The sequence below is a fragment of the Dissoconium aciculare genome (assembly GCF_010015565.1).
Source record: "Dissoconium aciculare CBS 342.82 unplaced genomic scaffold K489scaffold_9, whole genome shotgun sequence".
Lineage (NCBI taxonomy): Eukaryota > Fungi > Ascomycota > Dothideomycetes > Mycosphaerellales > Dissoconiaceae > Dissoconium > Dissoconium aciculare.
The window spans coordinates 977,511-1,000,893 of NW_022984959.1; the positions used below are offsets into that span (position 1 = coordinate 977,511).

General features: G+C 53.6%; 13 protein-coding genes across 13 annotated transcripts in view; 6 read left to right on the forward strand and 7 right to left on the reverse strand.

Moving 5' to 3' along the window:
• Nucleotides 1-597: 597 nt before the first annotated feature.
• K489DRAFT_270231 (uncharacterized protein) lies at nucleotides 598-1,341 on the reverse strand. The gene has a single exon (XM_033600111.1). It carries the CDS (start codon nucleotides 1,231-1,233, stop codon nucleotides 748-750), a length of 486 nt encoding a protein of 161 aa, XP_033458287.1. The 5' UTR covers nucleotides 1,234-1,341; the 3' UTR covers nucleotides 598-747.
• Nucleotides 1,342-1,554: 213 nt separating this feature from the next.
• K489DRAFT_372173 (uncharacterized protein) lies at nucleotides 1,555-2,197 on the forward strand (the record flags this gene model as incomplete). Its single annotated transcript, XM_033603313.1, has 3 exons — nucleotides 1,555-1,617; nucleotides 1,676-1,893; nucleotides 1,957-2,197. The coding sequence occupies 3 exons, from the start codon at nucleotides 1,555-1,557 to the stop codon at nucleotides 2,195-2,197; spliced, it is 522 nt and encodes a 173-aa protein (XP_033458288.1).
• Nucleotides 2,198-2,560: 363 nt separating this feature from the next.
• Nucleotides 2,561-4,411, reverse strand: K489DRAFT_395640 (uncharacterized protein; the record flags this gene model as incomplete). The annotated part of the gene is made up of 2 exons (XM_033606849.1): nucleotides 2,561-2,791; nucleotides 2,813-4,411. The coding sequence occupies 2 exons, from the start codon at nucleotides 4,409-4,411 to the stop codon at nucleotides 2,561-2,563; spliced, it is 1,830 nt and encodes a 609-aa protein (XP_033458289.1).
• Nucleotides 4,412-4,713: 302 nt separating this feature from the next.
• K489DRAFT_382302 (uncharacterized protein) lies at nucleotides 4,714-6,103 on the reverse strand. The gene has a single exon (XM_033605338.1). The coding sequence runs from the start codon at nucleotides 5,610-5,612 to the stop codon at nucleotides 4,758-4,760; it is 855 nt and encodes a 284-aa protein (XP_033458290.1). The 5' UTR covers nucleotides 5,613-6,103; the 3' UTR covers nucleotides 4,714-4,757.
• Nucleotides 5,716-6,227, reverse strand: K489DRAFT_270285 (uncharacterized protein). Its single transcript, XM_033600112.1, has one exon. It carries the CDS (start codon nucleotides 6,078-6,080, stop codon nucleotides 5,820-5,822), a length of 261 nt encoding a protein of 86 aa, XP_033458291.1. The 5' UTR covers nucleotides 6,081-6,227; the 3' UTR covers nucleotides 5,716-5,819.
• Nucleotides 6,228-6,764: 537 nt separating this feature from the next.
• Nucleotides 6,765-8,568, forward strand: K489DRAFT_270293 (IMP-specific 5-nucleotidase). Its single transcript, XM_033600113.1, has 4 exons — nucleotides 6,765-6,961; nucleotides 7,042-7,052; nucleotides 7,127-7,147; nucleotides 7,210-8,568. Exons 1-4 carry the CDS (start codon nucleotides 6,937-6,939, stop codon nucleotides 8,386-8,388), a joined length of 1,236 nt encoding a protein of 411 aa, XP_033458292.1. The 5' UTR covers nucleotides 6,765-6,936; the 3' UTR covers nucleotides 8,389-8,568.
• Nucleotides 8,569-8,748: 180 nt separating this feature from the next.
• K489DRAFT_322517 (NAD(P)-binding protein) lies at nucleotides 8,749-9,513 on the forward strand (the record flags this gene model as incomplete). The annotated part of the gene is made up of 1 exon (XM_033601633.1): nucleotides 8,749-9,513. The coding sequence occupies one exon, from the start codon at nucleotides 8,749-8,751 to the stop codon at nucleotides 9,511-9,513; it is 765 nt and encodes a 254-aa protein (XP_033458293.1).
• A 979-nt stretch (nucleotides 9,514-10,492) lies between these two features.
• Nucleotides 10,493-11,149, forward strand: K489DRAFT_389891 (CBF/NF-Y family transcription factor; the record flags this gene model as incomplete). The annotated part of the gene is made up of 4 exons (XM_033606554.1): nucleotides 10,493-10,514; nucleotides 10,575-10,601; nucleotides 10,655-10,938; nucleotides 11,024-11,149. 4 exons carry the CDS (start codon nucleotides 10,493-10,495, stop codon nucleotides 11,147-11,149), a joined length of 459 nt encoding a protein of 152 aa, XP_033458294.1.
• Nucleotides 11,150-11,837: 688 nt separating this feature from the next.
• On the reverse strand, nucleotides 11,838-13,085 carry K489DRAFT_270406 (uncharacterized protein). Its single transcript, XM_033600115.1, has 2 exons — nucleotides 12,035-13,085; nucleotides 11,838-11,980 (listed from the first exon to the last, which is right to left on the reverse strand). The coding sequence occupies exon 1, from the start codon at nucleotides 12,800-12,802 to the stop codon at nucleotides 12,125-12,127; it is 678 nt and encodes a 225-aa protein (XP_033458295.1). The 5' UTR covers nucleotides 12,803-13,085; the 3' UTR covers nucleotides 11,838-11,980; nucleotides 12,035-12,124.
• Nucleotides 13,086-14,668: 1,583 nt separating this feature from the next.
• On the reverse strand, nucleotides 14,669-15,627 carry K489DRAFT_270336 (uncharacterized protein). The gene has a single exon (XM_033600114.1). It carries the CDS (start codon nucleotides 15,420-15,422, stop codon nucleotides 14,847-14,849), a length of 576 nt encoding a protein of 191 aa, XP_033458296.1. The 5' UTR covers nucleotides 15,423-15,627; the 3' UTR covers nucleotides 14,669-14,846.
• A 1,871-nt stretch (nucleotides 15,628-17,498) lies between these two features.
• K489DRAFT_322995 (actin-like ATPase domain-containing protein) lies at nucleotides 17,499-19,244 on the forward strand (the record flags this gene model as incomplete). The annotated part of the gene is made up of 2 exons (XM_033601665.1): nucleotides 17,499-19,010; nucleotides 19,059-19,244. 2 exons carry the CDS (start codon nucleotides 17,499-17,501, stop codon nucleotides 19,242-19,244), a joined length of 1,698 nt encoding a protein of 565 aa, XP_033458297.1.
• Nucleotides 19,245-20,276: 1,032 nt separating this feature from the next.
• On the reverse strand, nucleotides 20,277-22,499 carry K489DRAFT_382310 (FAD/NAD(P)-binding domain-containing protein). The gene is made up of 2 exons (XM_033605339.1): nucleotides 21,064-22,499; nucleotides 20,277-20,980 (listed from the first exon to the last, which is right to left on the reverse strand). The coding sequence occupies exons 1-2, from the start codon at nucleotides 22,046-22,048 to the stop codon at nucleotides 20,634-20,636; spliced, it is 1,332 nt and encodes a 443-aa protein (XP_033458298.1). The 5' UTR covers nucleotides 22,049-22,499; the 3' UTR covers nucleotides 20,277-20,633.
• A 132-nt stretch (nucleotides 22,500-22,631) lies between these two features.
• K489DRAFT_270505 (uncharacterized protein) overlaps nucleotides 22,632-23,383 on the forward strand; it is a 1,260-nt gene continuing 508 nt past the window's right edge. Inside the window, exon 1 of the mRNA XM_033600117.1 lies at nucleotides 22,632-23,287. Within this exon, the coding sequence (XP_033458299.1) occupies nucleotides 22,956-23,287 (332 nt within the window). The 5' untranslated portion in view covers nucleotides 22,632-22,955. The remainder of the gene's footprint in view (nucleotides 23,288-23,383) is intronic.

The following is a 23,383-nucleotide window of genomic DNA, read 5'->3' on the forward strand; positions in this document are numbered from 1 at the left end:
TGGAAGGCGTTTTTTAGGCATCTTCAGGGTTGAGGATTTTTGCGGGCGCATTTTGCGAGGCGATGTGATTATTCAGCGGTGGGTCCTCCGGCGTACTTTCGTCATAGAGAGAGTCCCACGGGACAAAAATCAAGACGAGCATTCAACCTCGTCTTTCATGCTTGTGCCACGTCCCACCTGGTCATTTCACGAGCCGTTTCGACGGGTTTTGCAAAATACGCGCCTGAAGCTGGTTAGCGCAGCATTGGGTTTGCTTGAGTTGAACGCTCGCGCGACCGCGTTTGCAGATCGTGCAAGCACATTTGCTGCGGACGGGATGTTGCAAAGCTTGTGTTGGGGCCACAACCGCGTAGTGCGAAAAACATTTCTGCGACGTCCCGCCGTGTGGTGACCTCGGCCGCAGAAAGTTCACGTGAAATGGTGGATAGTCTGCTGCGGCCCAGAGCATGGTGTCCTGGCCGCAGGACTAACACGTATGGGGGCGCTTCGGAGAAAGCGCCTGGTTGGTCAAAGACCTCGCGTACCTGAATCTGTGTGATGCAGGGTATCCCGAGAACCATGTCGTGCCACAAAATGTAATGCAACCTGGCGAGTCCATTGTGCAATCGTAGCGGACAGGTGTACCTGTATCAAATGCGGCCGCAAATGGCCCATTGCTTGTCGCTCCTACGGCTTTGCTTGATCAGTCACCTAACAGTTTCGAATCCGCCTGAGGCTTCAGGCCTACGGCGCAGGCTAGAATCACGATCACGTTTCGTCTCCCGAAGATGATACTATCAATAACCTGAAGCTCGCTGTGCCTCTTCCTGCTGATCGGCTCTGTGCACAGACAGCGGCCCGCCGACAAGTCGTAGGCAATTTCTCCAATGCCCAGGATTTGTCACTATCGTTGACACAGTGCTGATTGAATTCTGTCACGATCTGTGTTTGAGATGTCGATTTGCAAAACATCCTCGCGGCTGGCGCTTCGTCGATGCGCTTGGACACAGCTGATGGGCAATGAACCCGCCTCGGAAACATGTGTACGCAATTCCAATAGTCATTCCGAGAGACCACATATTGATTTGTTTTCCCGCAGGGCATATCCGCTGCCTTATCGCCTGGCGTCAGACATTGATCAAACGATGCCTTGGACATTCGAAACATGCGAGACTTGCCCTCATTGAACACTTGACCATGTCCTTGGGCGGCAGATATGACGATTTCCCTGACGTCGCTAGTATTGCCGCGCATGGGTTAGGAAATCTTGCTGAGGCTGAGAAGCTGCTAAGGACATCCGAATGCTCAGAATGCCTGGGTTGCTCGTGCAATGCGGCCATTGTTGCACTTGCTAGACATTGGATACTCCACCGGTGTTTCGTACTGTCTCCATAACAACGATACGACAAAGGTATCATCTTCTTGTCATATTGCGGAGTAGAGATCAAGCGCGGTGTATGTGTCCAAGTCGATGATGGCGGAGACTTCGATAGATATAAAGCCTCGATGTTTCCATGATGGCTTTGAAACAGGCACATTAAGCAAATCAAGCTCCAACTCGACATTATCATCATCATGGACGGCGCACAGATCTTCGACCAGTTCAACCTGTACACTCAGGTCTCCAGCATTCCTGTGGTACGTGATCAGATCATCACTTTGAAAAAGATGAAGTGTGCTTCTAACATCTCGACAGGACGTGCAGCAGTGCCTTTTGACCATCGCTCAATTCGGATCGACCCCGGATGAGGTCAAGCAGTGGTACATCAGTGTCCGCGAGCACTTCGGAGCTGCTCCGCCTTCTCAGGGAACCTCGCTTGATGACATCGTCGAGCCCCAGCTCCTCGAGCAGGTTTCTGTCGACCCGCAGCGACGCGTCCTGGAATGGTTGTCACCTGTGAGCAGCCATGACTGGTAAGACTTGAATGCTTCCAAAGGTTAATTTGAGGATCAATGTTAACATGACCGACCTTGCAGGCTTTATGACACTCCCGCCCACGCACCTACGCAATTGACTACCATCCGCGAGGCTGATGAGATGCCCAAGCGTAACAAGCGGCGTCTGTCGATCATGACTCCAGCCTTTGGGGCCGAAGAACTCATCGCCTCTATTCAGGCCCAACCCAAGAAGGCCCGGATGGGTTCTCTCCCAAAGAGCAAGAGAGGTGCAAATGGACTTCCACCACGGCCATTGGATATGTCCTTGATCGCCAATTGATGCGTGCCATCAGATTCGGAAGTGATACCATTCTCGACGATACTATAATGTGAGCGATGCTTTATGGAAAGATTCTTCTTGGAGTTTCTGGAGCTTTGGAGTTGGCCTTGCACGGCCCTGTTTTGTGATATTTTCCCTTCGAGGAAGGCGTTATATAGATCGGTGGTGGGGGCGCACAATTATCCGCTTTCGAGCGTTGATCCCGGATGGACTGAATTTGACCAACTTTTTCCAACCAATGATGTCTTCATCTACAAAATCTTGTCACTGTCCAGATGCAACTCTCCTCGGCGACGATTCCTGAGGCGTGTTGGATGCGAACAACTCATCAAGCTAGCATTGGGCGACCTCAACAGCAGTATCCTACGCCACTGCGCCAGCCAATGTCTCGGCAGCTTCGATGAATGTCTGCTGATTCGAGGTATCTGTAGAAACTCCACTCCACACTACGCGATCGTTATAAGAGCTGAGGCTCAGTGTTTGAGCCTTGCTATCCACATGGAGCTTGATCTCAGCCACACGAGTGGAATCGGCATCCTGGAGGATTCGGCATACTTGCGAGGTCCGCACTTGACTTCTCCACTCTGTGCCAAGCTGTGAAGCAAGTGAGCGTACCAAGAGGCCAGCCAACACGCTGTCGAAAATCTCAATGAGCTGAGTCATATCTGTACAATCGTTGGCGACGATTCCATCCGGCCCGGAGATCGAAAATAAAGTGCCTGTGGAAAATTGAAGATGTGTTCTAATGTTGATTTCAACCGCGGGAAGGCCAACCTCGGTGATCTGAAATTTGGCAGTGCTCTGCAGAGGTTGCAATGCAATGCCGATCAATGACTCTGCACTCGTAGCATGCGATAATTGTGGAAACGACATCTTCAATCTCTCAAGTGTGGACTGAACCGAAGCCCTTTTGAGCAGTGCCTCGACCGCCTGCAATTTTCCATTGAGGGTCTCGATGCAGGACGAATGGCGGAATAACCACACCAACGGCTTTAAGATTGGGTACTGTGGTGGTTCATCCTTCTTCTCGGATAGCGGTTTGGGAACCCGCGCTTTTCCTTTCAAGCGCTCGCGATGAGCTTGACTCAGAAGAAGTTTCGCACCCAGCAAAATAGATTCGGCCAAAATATCCTGTTCGTCAGTGACGTCCGATCCCAGGCTATTATTCTTGTCGAGCGATAAGAGCTCGAAGGATATCTGTAACTGTTGCGGGGACGGCACAGAGGACGCATAGAAACATATCCGGGAGCCTTCGAGCTTGACACCCATTGATGCCAAATTGCGGCTCTCTTGTATTAACTCATGGTTTAATTCTTCGTCATAGAGACTATCTCTCGCATAACGAATCCGGGTATCAAGATTCGTGTCGTTCTGTTTCGGAACCACTGGTAGTCTGGAGGCTCCGATAGTCTTGCCATCTCTACTGATCATGACTCGTAGCGCCGTAGGCTTTGTGCCTATTCCCCGTTCCAGCGTGATGTCACCGTCCGGATTGGTGACAAGAGCTGCAAGATCTCTTCGGGCAAATATCGGTAGGCTTCCATTGAATCCAAAATGAACTCCAAGCATATGTGATCGCTGTCGGATCCGGCTGACACTCCAACCTTTGTCGGCGATAGCCAAAATTTCTTCCCAGTACTTTGTCTCCTGTCGTGCATTATCCTCTAGACGAGTCGCTGCAGCCAGCAAAGTGTCCGCGCTCTTTTGAAGCCCTTGCAACCGTACGCTTGTCGCTATGAGTGCTTCTTGCGCCTGACGAGGCTTGTCTTCAGGCATGCGATGCCAGACATCCGTACCCAACGAGCCAAGGGGAACATTTTGTTTCAGCACCTGCGACACTGTCACTCCGCCATTTGGGTTTTGCGCAGACTCCAGCAATGACACGAAATCCAAGGACTTTAGAACATCTTGCTCCGCCTGTGCCACAAATGCAAGCATTTCGTGCTTCATCCTGTATAGGTCTTCACGTGACATGGCCTTGCTCTGCTTCATCTCTTGCCCTCCGTCGTCATCCTCTTCATCTTCTTCATCGTCACTCTCCGACGACTCGAGTCCTCCCTCTGCCGCAATCTCTTCTTGTAGTGATGCTTCATTGATGTTTCGGAAGTGTCCTCGTTCCAGATTGACTCGTGCTAGGACATCTTGTAGTGCCGTTGTATTCGTGCCATCGCGCGGCCACGGGCGCAATGTGAGTGGCTGCGTCGGGTCATTCATGACTGCATCGATACCCACCAATCAGATGGAGCAGTGCGCTTTGTGCATGAAAGACAACACTTCTAGTACGTGCTTCATGTGTGCTTCATATAATGAGATTGATTTATATTAGCTGCTCCAGTTTAGATGAACGAACTTTAGCCCTACGTCAACGCAGTTCGCATGTGACAATGCTGATATCGATTAGGGTTTGGGTAAAACCCTTGCACATTGAGTCGCCCGCGTTGGCACCATGAGCTTAGGAATATATTCCATAGGATGTCTCACATTAATCTTCAACACTACACAACAAAGATCCTTCCGGCGTGTACTCGCTGAAGCTCACACCGGTCTCAAACTCCACAAGCTACCTGGTAAACAGTTTCCGACATTGCGCTTCATGGGCGTTGTGAAGCTTCTGTGAATGCTGCTGGACATGGCGTTGTTGCCACAAGAGCACCTTCTGAGCGGTACCGGATTCCTTGCGTTCGGCAACGCCGCTTGGCTGGGCAAACATATGCGAACTTGAAATATGGAGCGCGGCTTCTGTGATGATGTTCGCCTTCGTGTTAAGTAGCGACTCCGCGACCTCGCACACTCGTATCCACTCCAATTCAAGAACGCGAAGCTCGATTTTTGACTCAGTCACCTTGTCATTCTTGTCGAAGCGATTCGTCGACCGGCGACGGCGCCATCGCCAAGAACGGGGCTCATCGACCACGCAGAGGTACGACACGACGGGATCGGCGTCATACGAATGCCTCGTCATCTCCAACTTCTTCTTCAATCGCCGAATCGTGCCAAAAAATGCTGCGTACCCCTCCCGTTCACGAGGAAGGACTTCCAGAGCAAGCTGAAATTTCTTTACATGAACGGAACACGCATCTAGCAGCATGGTGATCTGACGTCTTACCTGTCTTTCACAGACCGTGGTACGATACGACCCATCTCTCCAGTCCGAGGCGGGCCAATCATGATACCGATTCGTGACCCTGAATATCTTCGGCTTGACGTATCTTACCATGTTCGCGACACTGTTCTCTCTCTCGAAGACCTGATGCATGTTATGCACCGGGAACATGAGATGGATTCTCTGAATGTTTTCGATATTCAGATGCGTCAAGCGCGAACCAAACTCTTGCCACCACCTGCCAGGAAGCCTGTCATGTTTCGCGTCTTGAATGTTGGTATGGTGCCAGAAAAGATGCACAGCTTGCTGCATCGGTAGCGCATTCGTCTCTAACCAGGCCCGGCGGCAAGTTTGCAAGATGCTTGTATCTGACCTCAATGGCCCTCGATGATCGGGCCGATACCAATTTTCGTAGTTTTCATACGCTTGTGACGTGTCTTCGTACTGGGCCGTGATGAGTGGGAAGATCTACGTAGATGCCAAGGAGGCCACATTTGTGAGTCGTTTGCATAAGCCGTTCTAAATGAGGAAGCGTGATAGCAAACCAGAAGACAAAGAAAATGTTGAACCACACACCATGTCGCGAATCTCCTGTGGAAGTCTCCAGATGGGCGAATCTGTCTGTGGGTTACACTTGTGAATGTTCTTTGCGAGAGATGTCTCCATCGTGAGCAATCTCCGCAGGCGGTGGTCTTTATTCCGGTGATAAGCGTTGCGTCGTGGTTCTTCTGGTCGAGGCTCATCGTGCTCTGTAGTGACGGAGATCTCGCTTGTGGCCATGATTTGCTCTCAAAGAACAGCGGGGCCAATTTTTGATCTTATTTGCCTCGGAGGAGTCGGTTCCCTTTGCGTACTTACGGAGTCAATCTCAAACGATATTCGGCACACCTAGAATGGCGAACTTGGAACACCTTCGTGGCCAGGAGCTTGATTGTGCTTGCAAAACGATCTGGATCAACCTCAGAATATCATGCTACGAGACTGTCGAAAGAACATCGACGTGCAAATCAACTTGAGGCATCGCCGGAGGGTTTTCCAAAGGGTTGAAATTTCAAGGTTCCAAGGTTGACAGCCATGAACCTACGTAACCAGCATTTTCGATCCCGCAGCAATGTCTATCTCTCTGCCAGCGCTGGACTTATTGTACTGTGCCTCAACAGGCCATGCTCCACTAGCCATTTGGTGCTGCAATCACAAAGAAGCGGAATCGAGCTGGATAGAGACACGCTTTGTCAAGCATTCTCACCTCCGTTCGTCTCTCATTTCAAGCGCTTCCGCCGACTGAAGGGATGCGTACAACAGCGTTGTCTGTGCCGTCACTGGGTCGAATCATGACATGTTGTAATCCCGCTACTTGGAGAAGCAAGACTAGCCCCACATCAATGCTGTTCGCATGTGACACGCTGCTGGCTTCAATCAGGGTTTGGTTGGAACCCTTGCTGCTCAACTCAGACGTTGTCTGGACAGACACGTTCGGCTCCAAACATACATATATACAGTGCATATCCCAAGCGGTGACATTCATTCAGCAATTCATTCGCCACGAGACCGTACCCTGGTCGCCTGAAGCCTTCTAGTCCACATAGCTCTGTAACTCCAACTCAAGATCGAACTCCAACGAGGCCCTACACCGACAATGACCACCCGATATCGTGTAGAATGTGAGTCAACGAAACAACTACATTTGTTTTAAGAGCTTGATGTTTTTCGCCATGCGTACTTGCTAAGTGAAGATGAACAGACGCTTTAAAGGTCTGTCGTTGAGGTCTTCTGCACACGTCGATCGTGAGAACACCTTCTGATCGTCGATTTTGATCTAGCAATAGACTCACCGCCGTGATCAATTTGTGAGTGGCGATTCTCCGACTCTCCCATGTCAATCGGACAATGATACTGATCCTCTACATAGATCGAATGGATCAAAGGACTTCTCGCTGTGCCTTTTGTCCTCCTCTCACAACCTACAAACATCCACGAAGATGACAAACCTGGTGTCGCCGCAATGGCAGCGAATGCCCACGAGCGCTACGCACAGATCATGGTGGACGTCGAAGCTCTCATAGCAGACCACATCACACATCAAAACAAACCCGGTCAGCCGACATCAAAGCTGAAGCTGTTGGTGCCATCAATCGGCAACTTCTTCACGCCTCTCCCGTTGGCCGATGCGTTTAAATGGCAGGATTCACGCCGACACATTAGCTCACGCCGCTTTGTCGCGCCGAGTTTCAACGATGTCAGATTGATCCTCAATTCTGCTCAGGTCATGTCACTGGTACGAAGCAGCCGACTTGAGCTTGTGACATTCGATGGAGACGTCACCTTGTATGACGATGGCGACTCCCTGACACCTGAAAATCCTGTTATTTCCCGTATTTTGGATCTCATCAAAAACGGGGCACGTATCGGAATCGTGACAGCTGCTGGGTATACGGAGGCAGAGAAATATTATCAACGACTGTACGGACTACTAGATGCACTCGCAGACGCCGGAGTTGAGGCACACAAGCTTGTCGTTATGGGAGGCGAGAGCAACTTTTGCTTCACCTTTGATCCCAGTGAAGCGTCAAAACTCAGATCCGTCCCACTTGAAGAATGGCAACTTCCTGAGATGAAGACTTGGACGGAAGAGAACATCACTGCACTGCTAGACGTGGCAGAGTCTGCCCTTCGAAGCTGTGTGACCTACCTCAATTTACCCGTTTCTGTCCTGCGCAAGACCCGTGCCGTGGGCATCTATCCACCAGCCGGCGTTCGACTTGCTCGTGAACAACTCGAGGAGACTGTGCTCGTCACCCAGCGGATCCTCGAGCTATCCGACGCCGGAAAGAGGATTCCCTTCTGTGCTTTCAATGGCGGAAACGACATCTTCGTTGACATTGGAGATAAAAGTTGGGGTGTCATGGCATGTCAAAGATATTTTGGCGGCATTGATGGCGGAAGATCGTTGCATGTCGGCGATCAATTCCTGAGTGCCGGCGCGAATGATTTCAAGGCTAGACTGGCTGCGACTACGGCGTGGATCGCGAACCCAGCGGAGACCGTGTCACTGTTGGACGAAATTGGGGATCTGTTGAACGAGAAATGAAGTGTACAGAAAACGTCGGGGAGGCCATGCCGATGTAGCTTCTGCTGTTCTCCACTGTCAAGTATAGCGTATGGGTGAAGTTAACCACGAAAGGTATCGTTCGCAGTATTCTTCACGACGTGTGTGATAGAAGGACAAAGCAGAATGAGCTCAGTGTGATATAGGAAGATCGATTCTCTAATTGCCATCACATCATCGACGCAGAACAGCGGGGCACACGCCAAATCTCTCAGGGCTTTTCTGCTGCCGTCGTGTGATACACGCTCATTCTTCCGACGTCATTTTCGCAGACTAGAAGTTAATTAAATTGACTTCTTTATATCAGCAAGTCGATCTCAAATATAGCCCAAACACAACAAGATGGCGGCAAACTCAAAAGTAATCATCGTGACCGGCGCTTCGCGAGGCATTGGTCTCGCAGTGGCACATTATCTACTCAAGAACGCCCACAAAGTCGTGGTAGTCGCACGCAGCGAAGCTCCATTGCGGGAACTCGAGAAGCAATACCCAAACGATCAAGTCGATGTATTGACCGGTGACCTCGCCGACTTCACTCTGGGCGCACGAGCTGTGGACCAAGCCACAAAGCGATGGAACCGGCTCGATGCTGTCATTATCAACCATGGCGTTCTGGACCCCGTGAGAAGAATCGCAGACAGCACGATAGAAGACTGGCGCGCGGCATATGATGTAAACTTCTTCTCCTACGTCGCCCTCGCCAAGGCTGCTATCCCTGCTCTTCGCGATACCCACGGTCGCATCATCCTCACGTCCTCCGGGGCTGCGACGAACGGTTATTCAACATGGGGAGCTTATGGGTCATCTAAGGCAGCGGTCAACCACCTCGCCAAGACGCTCGCCACCGAGGAGAAGCAGATCACGAGTGTCGCCATTCGTCCTGGTACGGTCGATACAGAGATGCAACGAGACATTCGCGAAAAGCACAACGGTTTCATGGATGCCGGAGATGCTGCCAAGTTTGCGGAACTCAAGACCTCTGGAACTTTACTCAAGCCGGAACAGCCAGGGCATGTCATCGCAAAGCTGGCACTCGACGGGACCCCGGAGCTCAGTGGACAATTTCTCAATTGGAACGCAGAGGAGTTGAAGCAGTATCAAGGCTGATGGCGTTGCGAGGTTCGGAGTACTGCATCGGATTGCTCGCCATGACAAAGACTTGACACGATTCAAGAGAGCTTTACGTTCTGTCGAAGCATTAGTGACCACCCAGATGTATCAAAGCTTCGAAGATTGTGTAGGAGGGTGTGAAATCAGTTGAAAGATGAAAAGCATACATTTTGTTCAACATCCGGCGCGAAGCCTTCAGGTTTAGCATGGAATGTTTGTGCACATCATGTAATGAGGAAAGATGGTAGAGCAAGACTTACCATAGTTATGAGCAGGCGATGTTGGTTTTGATGAGCTACCTGGCGTTCACTTCATAATGACCGGCAGATGCTCGACGATGATGTGAATGTGTGTCGGAGAAGAGCGAAGTGGTTAGATCAAAATGAAACGCAAAGTCGGTGAAATGAAGGAATTGATTCGTCTACGATAACATGCTATAAACACGAGCCGTTCCCGTCTAGTTGACGGAAGAGTCGCCTGTATCTCGACCTGAACACTATTCAATGATTAGACACTGTATCGCCAGAGATCTGGAATCGTGATATGGAGATTGGTGGTTTTTCGTTTTTCAGCCAGTGCTTTGGCGGCACGGTCAATCACCACGCACAAAATGTCTTGCATTTTGCGCTATGATAGGGGCGACAACATCTCATCATCGAAATGGTGTTGGGGAAGAGTGAACTGGAAGAAATCGTAAACGTACCTGAATGTGTGATGATTGTTGGAGAGAGAGAAGAGATCGAAGAATTGTCCGCTTCGAATTTTCGCAAAGAGCTGCGGACGCGCGAGCACCGCGGGCCGCACAGACCACATCGGCAGTGCTGAGCGCGACGACCTCATCGGTCTGATGAAGTAATTCAACCCGAGAAAATGTTGATAGCTCTTCGCGCAGCTTAAAGCAACAACCACCTTTGTCGTAGTGAAGACAGCGGATGAGGAAGTCTAAGATCTGATATATACTAAACTCACTCGCAGCATGTCGGACAAAGAATTCGGAGGTATGTTAGACAGACGCATCGCATCTCGACCAAAAACCCCGCTGACATGGTTCGTCACAGGCAACGATGATTTGTCTTTGCCGAAAGGTATGCCTTTTATTTCTCACGTAACCTTTACGCACCATGCTTAGTCCTCATAGCCACGGTGGGAAAGATCATTACCGAAGTTCTCTCCACCAATCCTTCACTCGGCGGTACCAACGGCAATTCCATGAGTTTCGCCAAAGAGACCCGCGACTTGCTCATAGAATGCTGCGTGGAGTTCATCACCATGATCAGCGCCGAGGCGAATGAGATCGCCGAGAAGGAAGCCAAGAAGACCATCGCCTCGGAACATGTCACGAAAGCCCTTGAGGAGCTTGGTTTTGCAGAATATGTGCCAGAGTTGTTGAGAGTGGTGGACCAATTCAAGAGCCAAGCTGCGGTAAGTGAATGTCGGAATTTGATACTGTTGATACTGGAAGGGAAGTCATGGAATGTTCGGTGGCTGACATAAATCAAACTTGCAGAACCGTGAACGTAAACAGAACAAGATCGATGCTAGCGGCATGACCGCAGAGGAGTTAATTCGCGCCCAAGAAGAGCTCTTCAAGAGCGCTGGCGACAAATACAACACCGCTACGCCTGCAGATTAAGCGCGACAGCCTGGTTCAGAGAATATTTCAAGGGTCGATGAATGCGTGAGACATTAATTCACAGCAAAATCTGATCTACCTGCCAGCAATGAGTGGCTCTATCGGAAACACAACAGACGACACACATCATCGAGCTTCTGATGGAGTTGAGCGCCGCGTGCTCTATCACGATGATGCCATTCAGACAAGCAGGGAACCTGCCTTCGTGTGATGGCGAGCTCGGACTACGTCGGCACGTTCTTCTACAGGATGTAAGAACGTATGAAGCTCTGCAAGAATCCGCGATGCGCTGCGGCGTTTTGCGTACGTGAAACACTTGCTTCGTCTAGAAACAGGCCACTGATGGCGCAGCTTCTGTGTTTGTACGCTGGCCGCAGATCCAATCATTGTTTCCTGTTGCCAGGCGTTGCCGGATGCCATGTTCAAGTCATTTCCCGGGGCTAAGTTTGGCCACATGGCGGGTAGAGCTGCGATCGAGTATGGGTTTTATCATACAGCTTCCTGCGCGTCCATGCCGGTCGATGCCACTAGCAGAATAAACGCCACAGTCATCGCGATGCCATGGCATGTAACGCGTTGACTTGATTGCTCCGTGTCATATCCATGATCCGTCGAATGGCGAAGGCATGCACTGGATGATCCGGGGTACGGGACGTGGTCTCCAAGCTATTCGGACTGCTTACGTTCAGACCAAGAGGACGAGACTAATCCCAGACACGAGATCGTGGCTGTTCGGATTGGGACCCGGTCATTTGTGTCAAGACACTAACAATCATGTCTCGTCACTCAGCAGGCGTATCCGCCAGATGGGTGCCATTTAAAGAAGATTACCTTCAAACATAAGCACAGTATCTGATGTCCCATGTACTATATCCCAATACGTACGACGCAACGAAAGCATATGTCCCGCGTGAGACCATTCTCAACTTCGTTGTAGACCGACCAAGACCGATATGTCGATCCCATTCACGAGAGCTACGCGGAACCATGTCGACCTGAAGCATCCACCTGTTCGGCCTTCTCCGAACTCGATTCATCAGGTTGATGCGTGGATTTGATCAACCCCTTGATCCGTCCCAGCAGAGTCCCACCACCAGACTTCTTCCTCGACGGCAATCCCGGGAACCGCTCCTCCTCGACCTGCGGCAAGCCATTGGCAATAATCCTACCTCCCAACGCCATCCCCGCAGCCATGATCTCATCGACAGGCCTCGAATCTACCAGCTCCGCCATCTGCATCATGACGATCGCCTGCTTCGCCCAGCTCACGCAATTCTCAAAAGGTCTCCGATCCTTCCGCGGCAGCGGCAAACCTTCCAACATCTCCCTGATCCTCGCGATCGACGGCGCCCGAGGTAAAGTCCCGATGTTGACCGCTCCCAGGAAATTCGCCGTCGCAAGCGGATCGAACCCCTCTCGCACGCGGAAGAACCATTCGTGCGTGGGATTCAGATCTTTGTCTGTGACGGGGTCTTGGCGGACGCCATCCGTCGCGTCGACGACGATGCTCTCTTTCAGGTGGGAGATGTCCTTGGGTCGGATGAGGATCGCCCAGTGGTAGATTGCTTCGCCGAGATTCTGCCTGTTTTCGGCGCCGAGGGAGAGCGCGCCCCGGTGGAAGACGGCGACGCAACAGATTCGAGGTTTCTGCATTTTTTTACAGTCACATGGATTTGTATGTCATTGTTGGGCGCTCTTAAGAAATCGAGTCCATCCCCGCACAGGGTGGTTCGCGAGAGGAGTGTGGAATGCTGGCGTCGTGTGATGGTGAGGTGTTTTGGCGGCCCGCCGCTTCACCACGGACTCGTTCGCAGCCCTGGAGTGGAAGTATCATTGTTGCGCGTTGTTGAGTACCGTACCTCTCTACAATACGCACACAAGGAGCAATAATCGACCACGACGCGCGCAAATATTTTCGTGTAAACGCGACGTGAAAACAGTACTGTACCTACATACCTCAACTTATAAAAGCTAAGCAACAGCAGCGAATCCGTGTCACGGTTTCAGGTGTGAAGATGGCCCACACTGCCGACTGTGTGCTGCAGTCCGCAGTCATCTTCGAAGAGAGCTCTGAGAGACATTTGACGGGGTGAAATGGCTGCGATATCGAACTCTCACGCAGTCTCGTCTGCATTTCATCCACAACGTTGCCTGGTTGCCTCATCAGAACCTCAAACGTGTCGGATACCCGCGACAGCAGCACAGCAAATCAAATCGGAATGAAACCAAAGCCTTCAATCAAAATCAGCAAAAGAGCATCTCACGGCCGATTATCGGCATGTAGCCCCCCCAACAATGCCACAATACACATCTGTAGACGCCACTACCACATTCCCGGGCCGATACTCGACGCCTCCAGGCAGCTCTTCGCGACAAAAAACAGCAGCCACAACAACGAGAGGAGGGAAAGGAAAAGAAAAGAAGGAATGATGATTACGACTGTGGAGCCCACGTGTCCCACCCGCAGGGGTCAAAACCATTGAAGGCGTCGTCGGCGGCGGCGGCGGCAGGGCGGGTACCACTGGACTGTAACCTCACCCAGCGACGCGCGCGAAACAACGCCCACTGCCGTCCCCCTCCCCCCCGGAATGCAACATCAGCGAGCAACCTTCCCGGCGTCAGTCAGCACACCGTTCGCCGTCGTAATTTCACCCAGCGATCGAGACGACGATGACAGCGACGGATCTTCGATTCGATTCGGGGAAATTCAATAGGAGGCGGCCGTTCGGGGTGTTTTATAATTAAATTTAAACAGAGGCTGTAGTTCAGATATGTAACGAAATCTCCTTGACCGACCGAGAAAAGGTGATCTTGAGCAAACCGGAGAGCGGATGACTTCGATATCACGAGGGACGAAGGCGTAGCGACGGCAGAGCATGATCCCTATGTATCGCGAGATGCTAGGAACAACAGTGCCGGTCGGACTATAGGTCACTGTCACGTTGATGATGACCACGCCAACGACGACCGGCCTTTATTTACCAGATTCTCTGGCCTCGGGCGTGAACGCAACGAAGCGGTATTTGGCACTTCGGAATATCACGATCTGTACCCCGAAAGGCAAGCATCCGTCCGAGGTGACAAGGAATGTAATCGCGGGTGGGTCATTGTTCCCTCGTTCGACTCCACCACATACAACCACACAGGAGCATCGTGGACCTCGCGAGGTTACATGTTCGATTTCTCGCGGCGGCGCGCAGGCACCGTTGCACCTCTCCCTCCGCTTCGGTCGGGAGATCTCTGGTATTTCTCCTCGAGATCGGAATCCGCACGGTTCGAGAGGAGGGAAGTCACTCACGCTCATGCGAAGAGGGAAACCACTGCATTCCGGTCGGGTGTGATGGGAGAGGAACGTTGGCGGAACAGGTATCACGTTGCGTGGCTGTCGAGCAAGTCCCTCACCTGCCAACGACGATGGAAATCGTCGCGCAATTGCGGCGTGGACGTTGAGGGAGACTGCTCTGGCTCCTCTGCCTGAGCCCGTAGCGATCCTCGGCGCGCCGATGACGGGGATCGATCATGCGAATTGGAAACGAAAACTACTGCAGTTTTGCGGCGTGTGATGAGGCGCAATATGGAATGTACTGTAGCCCAGCAGATATGGATATGTCTTCTACTGTCGGAAGAAGGCACATGGTCTCTGACTGGACTGAGATGAGTCCCGAGGTGGAACTTATAATCGGGGAGTGTTCTTGTTTCATCCCTCTTCATAGGCACCTTGGTGATTGTGTCCCTCGCCGACTTCTTTGAACAGTTTCAGCAGACGGGAACGCTTATTATCGTGAACTTCTTCTCGACAGCTGTTTATTATTATACGCGCTGATATATCCCGGTGGAACAACCCGTCCCAAACGACTACTGTACATACAGTAGCACGGTCGACAGCAGAAAGGTGCTCCCCGACTACTGCAACCGCCCGCCCGTCCATCCGCGCCGCCGCCGCCGCCTGTGACCCTACAGACGTTTCGACCTGCATATGACATCCACACGTCGACATACCACAGTTCCACCTGTCGTTGCATAGCAGCGTGGTATTTTTCCCTCCTTCACGACCCGCCGGTCCGCCCAACCAATCACCCGAGCGCACGACCATTCGCCAATCCGCCCGCAACAGCGAAACAAAAAAGCCAACCGCACATAACGAATGGTGATCCACCGACGGGAGATCCTTCGCGTGCGCGCGCGCGAGAGAGAGAATCTTTTTCGTTCCACTTTCCCATTGTGGTATGTTCACTGACTGCTTATCTCCGGATGCACATCGCGAGCTGTCCATTGCACTCCCGTGGCCACATCTCGCTGATGATGCGCTTGACCTGATCTATGATGTGCGAAACCCCGAGGATATGAATGCAACGAGAGCCAATGGTCATCACCAGGCGTCCACTCCGTTCGGTCCGTCGTCATGACGGTTGTCGCCGAACGGCGGAGGCCCAGGGTGTAGGACGAACGAGGTCTTCGGCGTGACGCTGGAGCAACGCGCCCTCTGATGTCCGCTTCGACCCAGCAAACCATCAACCCGATCGTGGACACTAAACGTTGCAAGGACAGGTCCTCCCCAGCCAGCCAGCCAGCCATTGGAAGGTCTCGTTCTTTTGGCTTTCGCGGACTGCACTACCGTATAATCACAGGAGCAGCACAGCAGCACCATTTTAGTTCGTGATGATCTAGCGGGAAAGTATGACATGCGAGGCGGAAAACGAGGGTCCACCCGTTGCGAACGTGCTACGTCCGTCCAGTCAGTCATTCGTCCGCGCGCGCTCCTGGGCGAGGAACTCCAGTGCCCCTGCAGTGTTCGTCTGATTATTATTGCCTCTCCGCGATCGCCTCCAATGGTGTGTTTTCGACCGAGCCGAGAGAACTGAGAAGCCGTGTGGTCTTATGGATGTTGTGACGACCGGGTCGTGCCACGAAACGACGTTGCGCTTTCCTTTGTTGGTATGCCCCATCCAATCCTCTGCGCCGCATCCGGCGGGGAGACAGAACGATGCCTCCAGCAATAACCATCATCGCCGGTTGCTGGATAGGTGGGAATCATCAAGCAACCGGCTCAGCTCAGCTCACCAGTTCATGATGATGCCACCTATCTCTGGTATGGGACTGTGCCTCTTTGCTGCCTCCCTCCGCCTCAACATCGGACCCACCATCGCTGGAGCGAGGTGCGAGCATGCGCCGCAATGAAGAAGAACTTCGTTTGCATGACATCGTAATAAGCCCGCCGCGTATTGCTCCGATCTGTGGTGGAGAAGCGATCAGGGCAGGTGGGAGTTTTGCTGACGATGGGGAAAGCCAGGTCGGTTGGTGGTGGTGAAACGATGGACGGACGGACAGGACAGGACAGGACAGTACATTGCTACATCGTGTGTTGCTGCTCTCTCTCACCCGTCCGCGGCGCGTTACATCAACCACCCATTCCATTCCTCCCTCATCAGATTTCCTCACCACCCACAGTATCATCACTATCCTGCCTCCAAGGACCTAGGTAGTTATTGTAGTACTGGACTGTATACACCACCGCAGTATATACTACCACCACCACCACCACATACGTATCGGAATCTACACACGCGCGCGCTGTCACCCTGGTCACCCTGTCCACCTGCTGCCTTAATTTCTCCTCTCGCGCTTCGTTTCCGTCGTTGCGGTAATCGTTGTCGTCGTCGTCCTTCTTGTTGTACTTCGACTTCCGCTCCTCTCTAATACATATCCTCGGAAATATCACACAGTCTGCCTGCAAGCAGCACGTCTCCGACTCTCGCCCAAGAATCCCGAGGGACAAGCTGACTGGGCGGAGCTCCATTTGCTACTACCACTACTACTACTATTGCTACCACTACTATCACTACCACTACCACTACTGCGACTCCTACTACCACTACCATTACCATTACCACTACTGCTCACTCCTGGCTTTCGCCCGCCCGCCCGCCAATCCTTCCCAGTTCCCGTGATCTACGTCGTATCCGATTGCACCATTACCACCTACCGTATCCTTCAATCCAGCAGCCGTCGATCAATCCCCTACACTCTTCGCACGCACGCACGCCCGCACGCTCGTTTGTGCACGCTCGCTTTATTGCCACATATATCATTGAATTGCTTCTGCGTTGCTGATTGACATCTCACGACGCGGAAAACATCCTCAACGGTGTGCTCACCAACAAGCAACATATACAAAAACAACATCAACAACAGTTCGGCGTTGCCTAGGCTGGCTGGCTGGCAGCCCCCCCACCAGGTCAACGCGAACAACGCCTTAGGGAGAGGGACCCTTGGACTTCATTCCCTTTTACACTCCCTCGCCGACTCCTCACTTCTGTTCCTGACGAGGATGAGTGTAATGATTCAATCCATGGTGAGGGCATTGCACAAGCAATGTTCGCCATACGCAACCACATCACCCTCGTCGTCCTCAGGTCAGCCAGCGCCCAAACGCCAGCGCATTCAACACTCGCCTTCGCAATCACAATGTACAACCGTCTCGATCCCCTCCAGCCCGGCTCAGCACCAACCTCAACAAGACGTTGCCGCTGAGCAATCCCCTTCACACCAAAAGACACTGGATGCTTTCCTCGCCGATGTCCGAACACAATTCGAGGCGCCACTCGACCGAGATCGATTGCTATCCTTTTCTCAGCAAATTCAGACAGAATGCCGCGAGCGTCTTGCCGAGTCCGACATCTCCATGCTGCCCTCATATCAACACACCCTACCGACCGGTGAGGAGCGTGGAGACTTTCTCGCTCTCGACGTTGGAGGCTCAACATTACGCGTCGCGCTCATTCGACTCGACGGCAAAGGACGAGATGGCGACGACGGCGGTTCCGACGACGGCATGGAGATCCGTCGCACGCGCAAATTCGACATCAACGAAAAGATTCGGAAACTCCAGGGCGAGGCCTTTTTCGATTGGATGGCGGCGCGGATAGAAGAGATGTTGTTGGAACACGGTCATATCCCCGTGGACGGCGTGACTCCCACATCGCCGTTGCCTATGGGCTTGGCGTGGTCGTTCCCTGTGGAACAGACATCTCCGAGATCGGGCAAGTTGCTTGCCATGGGAAAGGGCTTCTGCGCGACGCACGGCGTAGAGGGGCAGGATTTGAGTGAACTCATCATGCGTGCATGTACCCGCCGGGGTCTGCCTGTGGAGATGCGGGCGATCGTCAACGACGGCGCCGCCACGTTGCTCGCGCAGACGTATCGGGATCCCACCACGCGCATGTCGCTTATCCTTGGCACCGGTACGAACGCCTGTGTGTTCCTCCCCGTGCATGCATTGGGCGCAGAGAAATTCGGCACCCGTCCGGAGAGTTGGTTCGCTGCCGCCACACATGTCCTGGTCAACACAGAGTTGAGCATGCTCGGCCGTGAGGCCCTGCCGACCACTGGATGGGATGACGACCTCAACGCGCAACACCGTCTGCCCGACTTTCAGCCTTTGGAATATCTCACCACCGGTCGCTACCTCGGCGAGATCGTCCGACTGATCCTGCTCGATGCCATCGCCAATGCAGGTCTGTTTGCAGGACGCATCCCGTCCGGTCTGGACGAAGCGTACACCCTGGACACGCGTAACCTAGCCGCCTTCGAAGCCGACTCGTCCGCTGCCGGATTGGAGAAGGCAGCCGCTGCTTTCCTCGAAGCCCACCCGATCGCCGACGCCGCCTCGACGCCGGCCACCAGCACCGCCGCATCATCGCCCAGCACCGCCGACTGGCGCTTCGTCCGCTCCATCACCCGCCTCGTTACCCATCGCGCCGCCGCCTACCTCGCCACCGCCCTGCACGCCCTGTGGCGCATCCGCACCCAGAGCGAAGACGACTTCCAACAGAGCATCGACGCCCACGCCGACAACGAGTCCGTCAAATCTTCCTCCGCCAGCGCTCGGTCGAGATCCTCCGCCGACCAGCACATCTCCGTCGCCTGCCATGGCACCATCGCCGAACAGTACCCCGGCTACCGCGATCGCTGCCAGCGCTACCTCGACGACCTCTGCGGTGCTGCACCCGGCACCGTGACCCTGGCGGTCGCGCCGGAGAGCTCGATCTTCGGCGCCGCCGTCGCTGTCGGTTGTATGGAAGGCCGGGAAGGTTGAAAACCGAGCGATCACTGTTCGAGAAATTGACTTCATTCCGAAAGGCATAAGGTCGATCTCTAGAAAACGGAAAACCTTTCCCCGGGAGATTTTTGGTCTCCCCCCAACACACACTGGCGGGAATTTCCTGCCTTATCGGCCCGATTGCATCCGGCACTCCGATGTCCGAGCGGACCAGTGGTTGCGGACTCAGGTCCGTGGTGCCCACAGAAAAACACCGATGATCCGGCATCCCCGGCCTTCGAGACCTCGCATGCCGAGCTCGTGTCACGATCCATTCCACGGCGATACAGCACCCGAACATGGCTGTACAGCCCAGTGCAAACTGACTGGTGGAGAGCGATGAGGGGATGAACCTCTCTCCCAAAGCAACGTCGCTTGAGCAGCCCACTGGACAGATGGCAGAATTTCTCGGAGCGATTCCTTCCTCCCCTCGACCATCTCGGCCGAGATTGGGCAGAGGCAACACAGATATGCAAGCAGAGCTATAACGATCGGATCGGGCCCCCATGGCCGAGCCGGATACCTCTCCTGGCGGGCGGAGGCGACAGGCTTGGCCTTCTCGAGGAAAGGACGGGTTGGTTTAGCCCTCCCTGTAATTGCGCGCGGTATAGCCGGACGGAAAGGTGAGATCGACAAGGAGAGAGAAACAAAAAAACGAACCGCCAAGCCAAAACCGAGAGATGGCTCTGGCCGAACATCTCGTTTCGTCTCTCCTCCGGACTACACTTCTCTCTCACCGTGCCCCCAGGCTGGGATGTCTTCGGCCCCATCGGGGACCCACCCGTGACGGGTGTCGATTCGTTTCGGAAAAGGGGTGCTCCACGCCGAAAGAGGTCCGATGATACTTACTTACTTTCCACTAGCGATTTATGTAATTTTTATTTACTTGCTTCCTTCTTCTCCTTCCAAATCAATTCTCCTTTTTTTGCTTTTCCGAAAAATCACGATGCTCTTTTGAGAAAAGAGGCGAGGGGGAAACACACGCACGGCAAGAGGCCTCGGCCCTTCTGAATCGACGTAGATGTCTTTCTCTGGTGTTTTTTTCTTTCTTTCGATTGAAGAGACGGCGAGAGAGCGGAGGACCTGCTGAGGAAACACACACATGCCTGCCGACCGAGAAGGTGGTGGCGGGAAGGACAGACGGAAAGACAGACAGACAGACAAACGAATCCCAATTTGTTGCATCCGGGATCATATCCCCTCTTCGGAAAAGGGAGAGAGAGAGAAACAGAACGGAAACAGAACAATGAAAAACTCCCGTGATATCCCAGATATCCGATCATGCACAGGGGAAAGAAAAGACCCCCCTCGGAAACACCGAAAGAAAAACAAACAAAAGTCTCGCGCCCGCTCCCCAAAAAGAATCAAAATCAGCCTCGTCAACGTCTACGCCGCCGCAGCGATGACCTCCGCCCCATTAATCCTCCTCTTCCCCCCCTCCTCCGCCTCGACAGCCTCCTCCTTCTTCCTCCTCAACGCCTCCCGACTGGCGATCCACTCGTCGTGGTTGATGTTATACTCCATGAACTCGTGATAGTTCGGGGGTTGCGCCCCGGGGACGTAGTCCTTGCCCATGTGTCGCGTCATGTCCTGGATGCGATGGGCGCGGTGGTAGCGCTGGGCCTCGTAGATCTCCAGGCGCGAGGGGAGATCGCTGGGTCGGGTGCCCGCGGGCAGCACGGCGGCGATGGAGGCGCCGTCTTCGATGGCTTGGGCGCCGCCTTGGCCTTGGTCTGGAGGGAAGAAATGCATTGGTCAGTTGGGGTCTCGGTCGATCGGAGGGGAGGAGGAGGGGAGAGATGTCTGCGTGACTTACAGGGCAGGAAAGGGTGCGCGGCGTCGCCCACGAGCACCAACCGCTCGTGCGTGAAGCGCGGCACTTTCTCCAGGTCCAGCAACGTCCAGCGCTTCAGCTCGGCCTCGTCCGCCAGCTCCAACACCGCCAGCACGCGGGGGTCGAAGTCCCGCGCGACCTCCAGCATCTCGGCTTTGCTCGCCGGCCGCTGCCAGTGGTCGGCGGCGTCGTGCGGGCGGTCGGTCCGCGGGCTGGGGTGCACGAGCGCGACGTTCATCTGCGTGTTGCTGGCGCAGGGGTACATGACGACGGAGCGGTCGGGCCCGGCCCACAGCTGGAAGTAGTGGTCGGCGTCCTTGAGGATGGACGAGGCGACGGGGTCGGCGGCGATCTTCGACATGGGGATCAGTGACCGGAAGGCGTTCTTGCCGGAGTCGAACGGTTGCTGCGTGCACCCCGGGATGGAGTTGCGGATCTTCGAGTGCACGCCGTCGGCGCCGATGATGAGGTCGCCCTGGTGGACCCGCCCGTCGGCCGTGGTGATGGTGGCGTTGGTCGGGTCGGCGCTGAGGATCTCCGAGTGGACGTGCAGCGAGGCGGGTGCGCCGGGGCCTTCGGGCGAGAGGGCCTTCTGCTTGAGGGCGTTGTGGACGTGGGCGCGGTGCATCATCTCCCAGGTGTGCGGGACGTGTTTGTAGGCTTCGCGGGTATCGAGGCTGTTTCGAAGATTTCCGGCGGCGTCGTGCATGTTCATCCCGTGCAATTCCACGCTGCCGTTTTCGACGGGATCGATCCCCCAGTGGTGGAGGATTCCACAGCAGTTCGGCGCGATGAACATGGCGGCGCCGATTTCCTTGTTCAGGCGGGACTTTTCGAATAATGTGACATGATGGCCTTGCTGACGGAGACCAACCGCAGCGGCGAGACCTCCGATCCCAGCACCGGCGATGAGTATGTTCAATGGTCGGACTCCAGACGCCTCAGCTGGTGTCTCTGCGTGAGGCATGGTGGGTAAGAATGGCTGTACGATATGTGTATACGTCTAATCAGAATGCGTATCTGTATCGTCGTGGGTGACTGATTGAGAAAGAACTGTCTTGACGATCTAACAGGACTGGCATCTTGTCTCAGCTGTATATATATGTTGATTGCTCCGAAGCTAGTATTCAGGATTCAGCCATATTGATCGTCATCCATCCAGACCCAGACCCAGGCGGTGGCGGGCATCGTGGCGTTCTCCACCACGGCCGCGACCATTCCTGCCTATGACCCGAACGACGCATGGAGATATGGAGGAAAAGTCCCGAAGTTGCCGTGAAGGATAGGTTCTTCCTGGATGACGATTTCCATGGGATCGCGTCTTCGCCGATTCAATGTAGGATTCGATCGGCACGCTAGACGGGGAGGTGACATTGGAGTCGTCTGCGCGTCCAATGCCGACGGGTCGTCGGATTTTCGGGATCATTGGAAATCCGGAGAATGAGTCGAGGCTGACGCGTGTGGAGAGTTCGACCTGAGAGCTGCGGGAGAAGCGGGGACGACGAGGAGGCTAGCTATCCTTTATCAGATGTGAGACCATCGGGCCATCAGGGGGCTATTAAGACTGATAAAGGTCTCTAAATCGTGCATATTGAAGCATCGGCCAGGAGACTCTCTCGATCACCAATTCAGCCCGCACTGCCACAGTCCAATACATGCACATGCACCACAGCTAATCGTTTCCCACTCCTTACATCTCGCGTACGATAAACGAACGTATGTCGTGTCAACAATTATACTTGAGAGGGACGCAGCAGGAGGCAATGTGATCATCCGTCACACTAGAACCCTGAAACTGAGCATCGAAGGCGAGACGAAAGCCCTACATCTCACCAAAAACCTCACGACTGTACGAGACATCACGAGGCGGTAACATGTGTGAGGATGTATGCTCAAGACCTAAGTCCCCAAAGACTCCCGTGAAAGAAATTTCAAGATCGTCAGCGTCGGCATCGTCGTCGGCATCATCCATGATTTTCTCCTATATCCATCGTCCTATATCCCTTCCCGCCAAAGCCGATACTTTTTCGATGAGGTCAGCCAGGCGGATGTGGTCAGACGGACGAAGACCCGGGCTTATTCGGACGAAGGACCAGACTAGACCAAACAAGAGCACTCGTGATCCCAAGAAGAGAAAAATGGACTTGTACGTCAAACGGCGACGAGATGGTCGGTGTGCGATCGAGCTAGGAGACAAGGATAATAGGTAAGCGCCGTGTGACATGCCCGTATCGTCGGAGCTGATGTTGTCTCTTCTGGTTGTTGTTGTTGTTGTTGTTGTTGTTGTTGTTGTTGTTGTTGT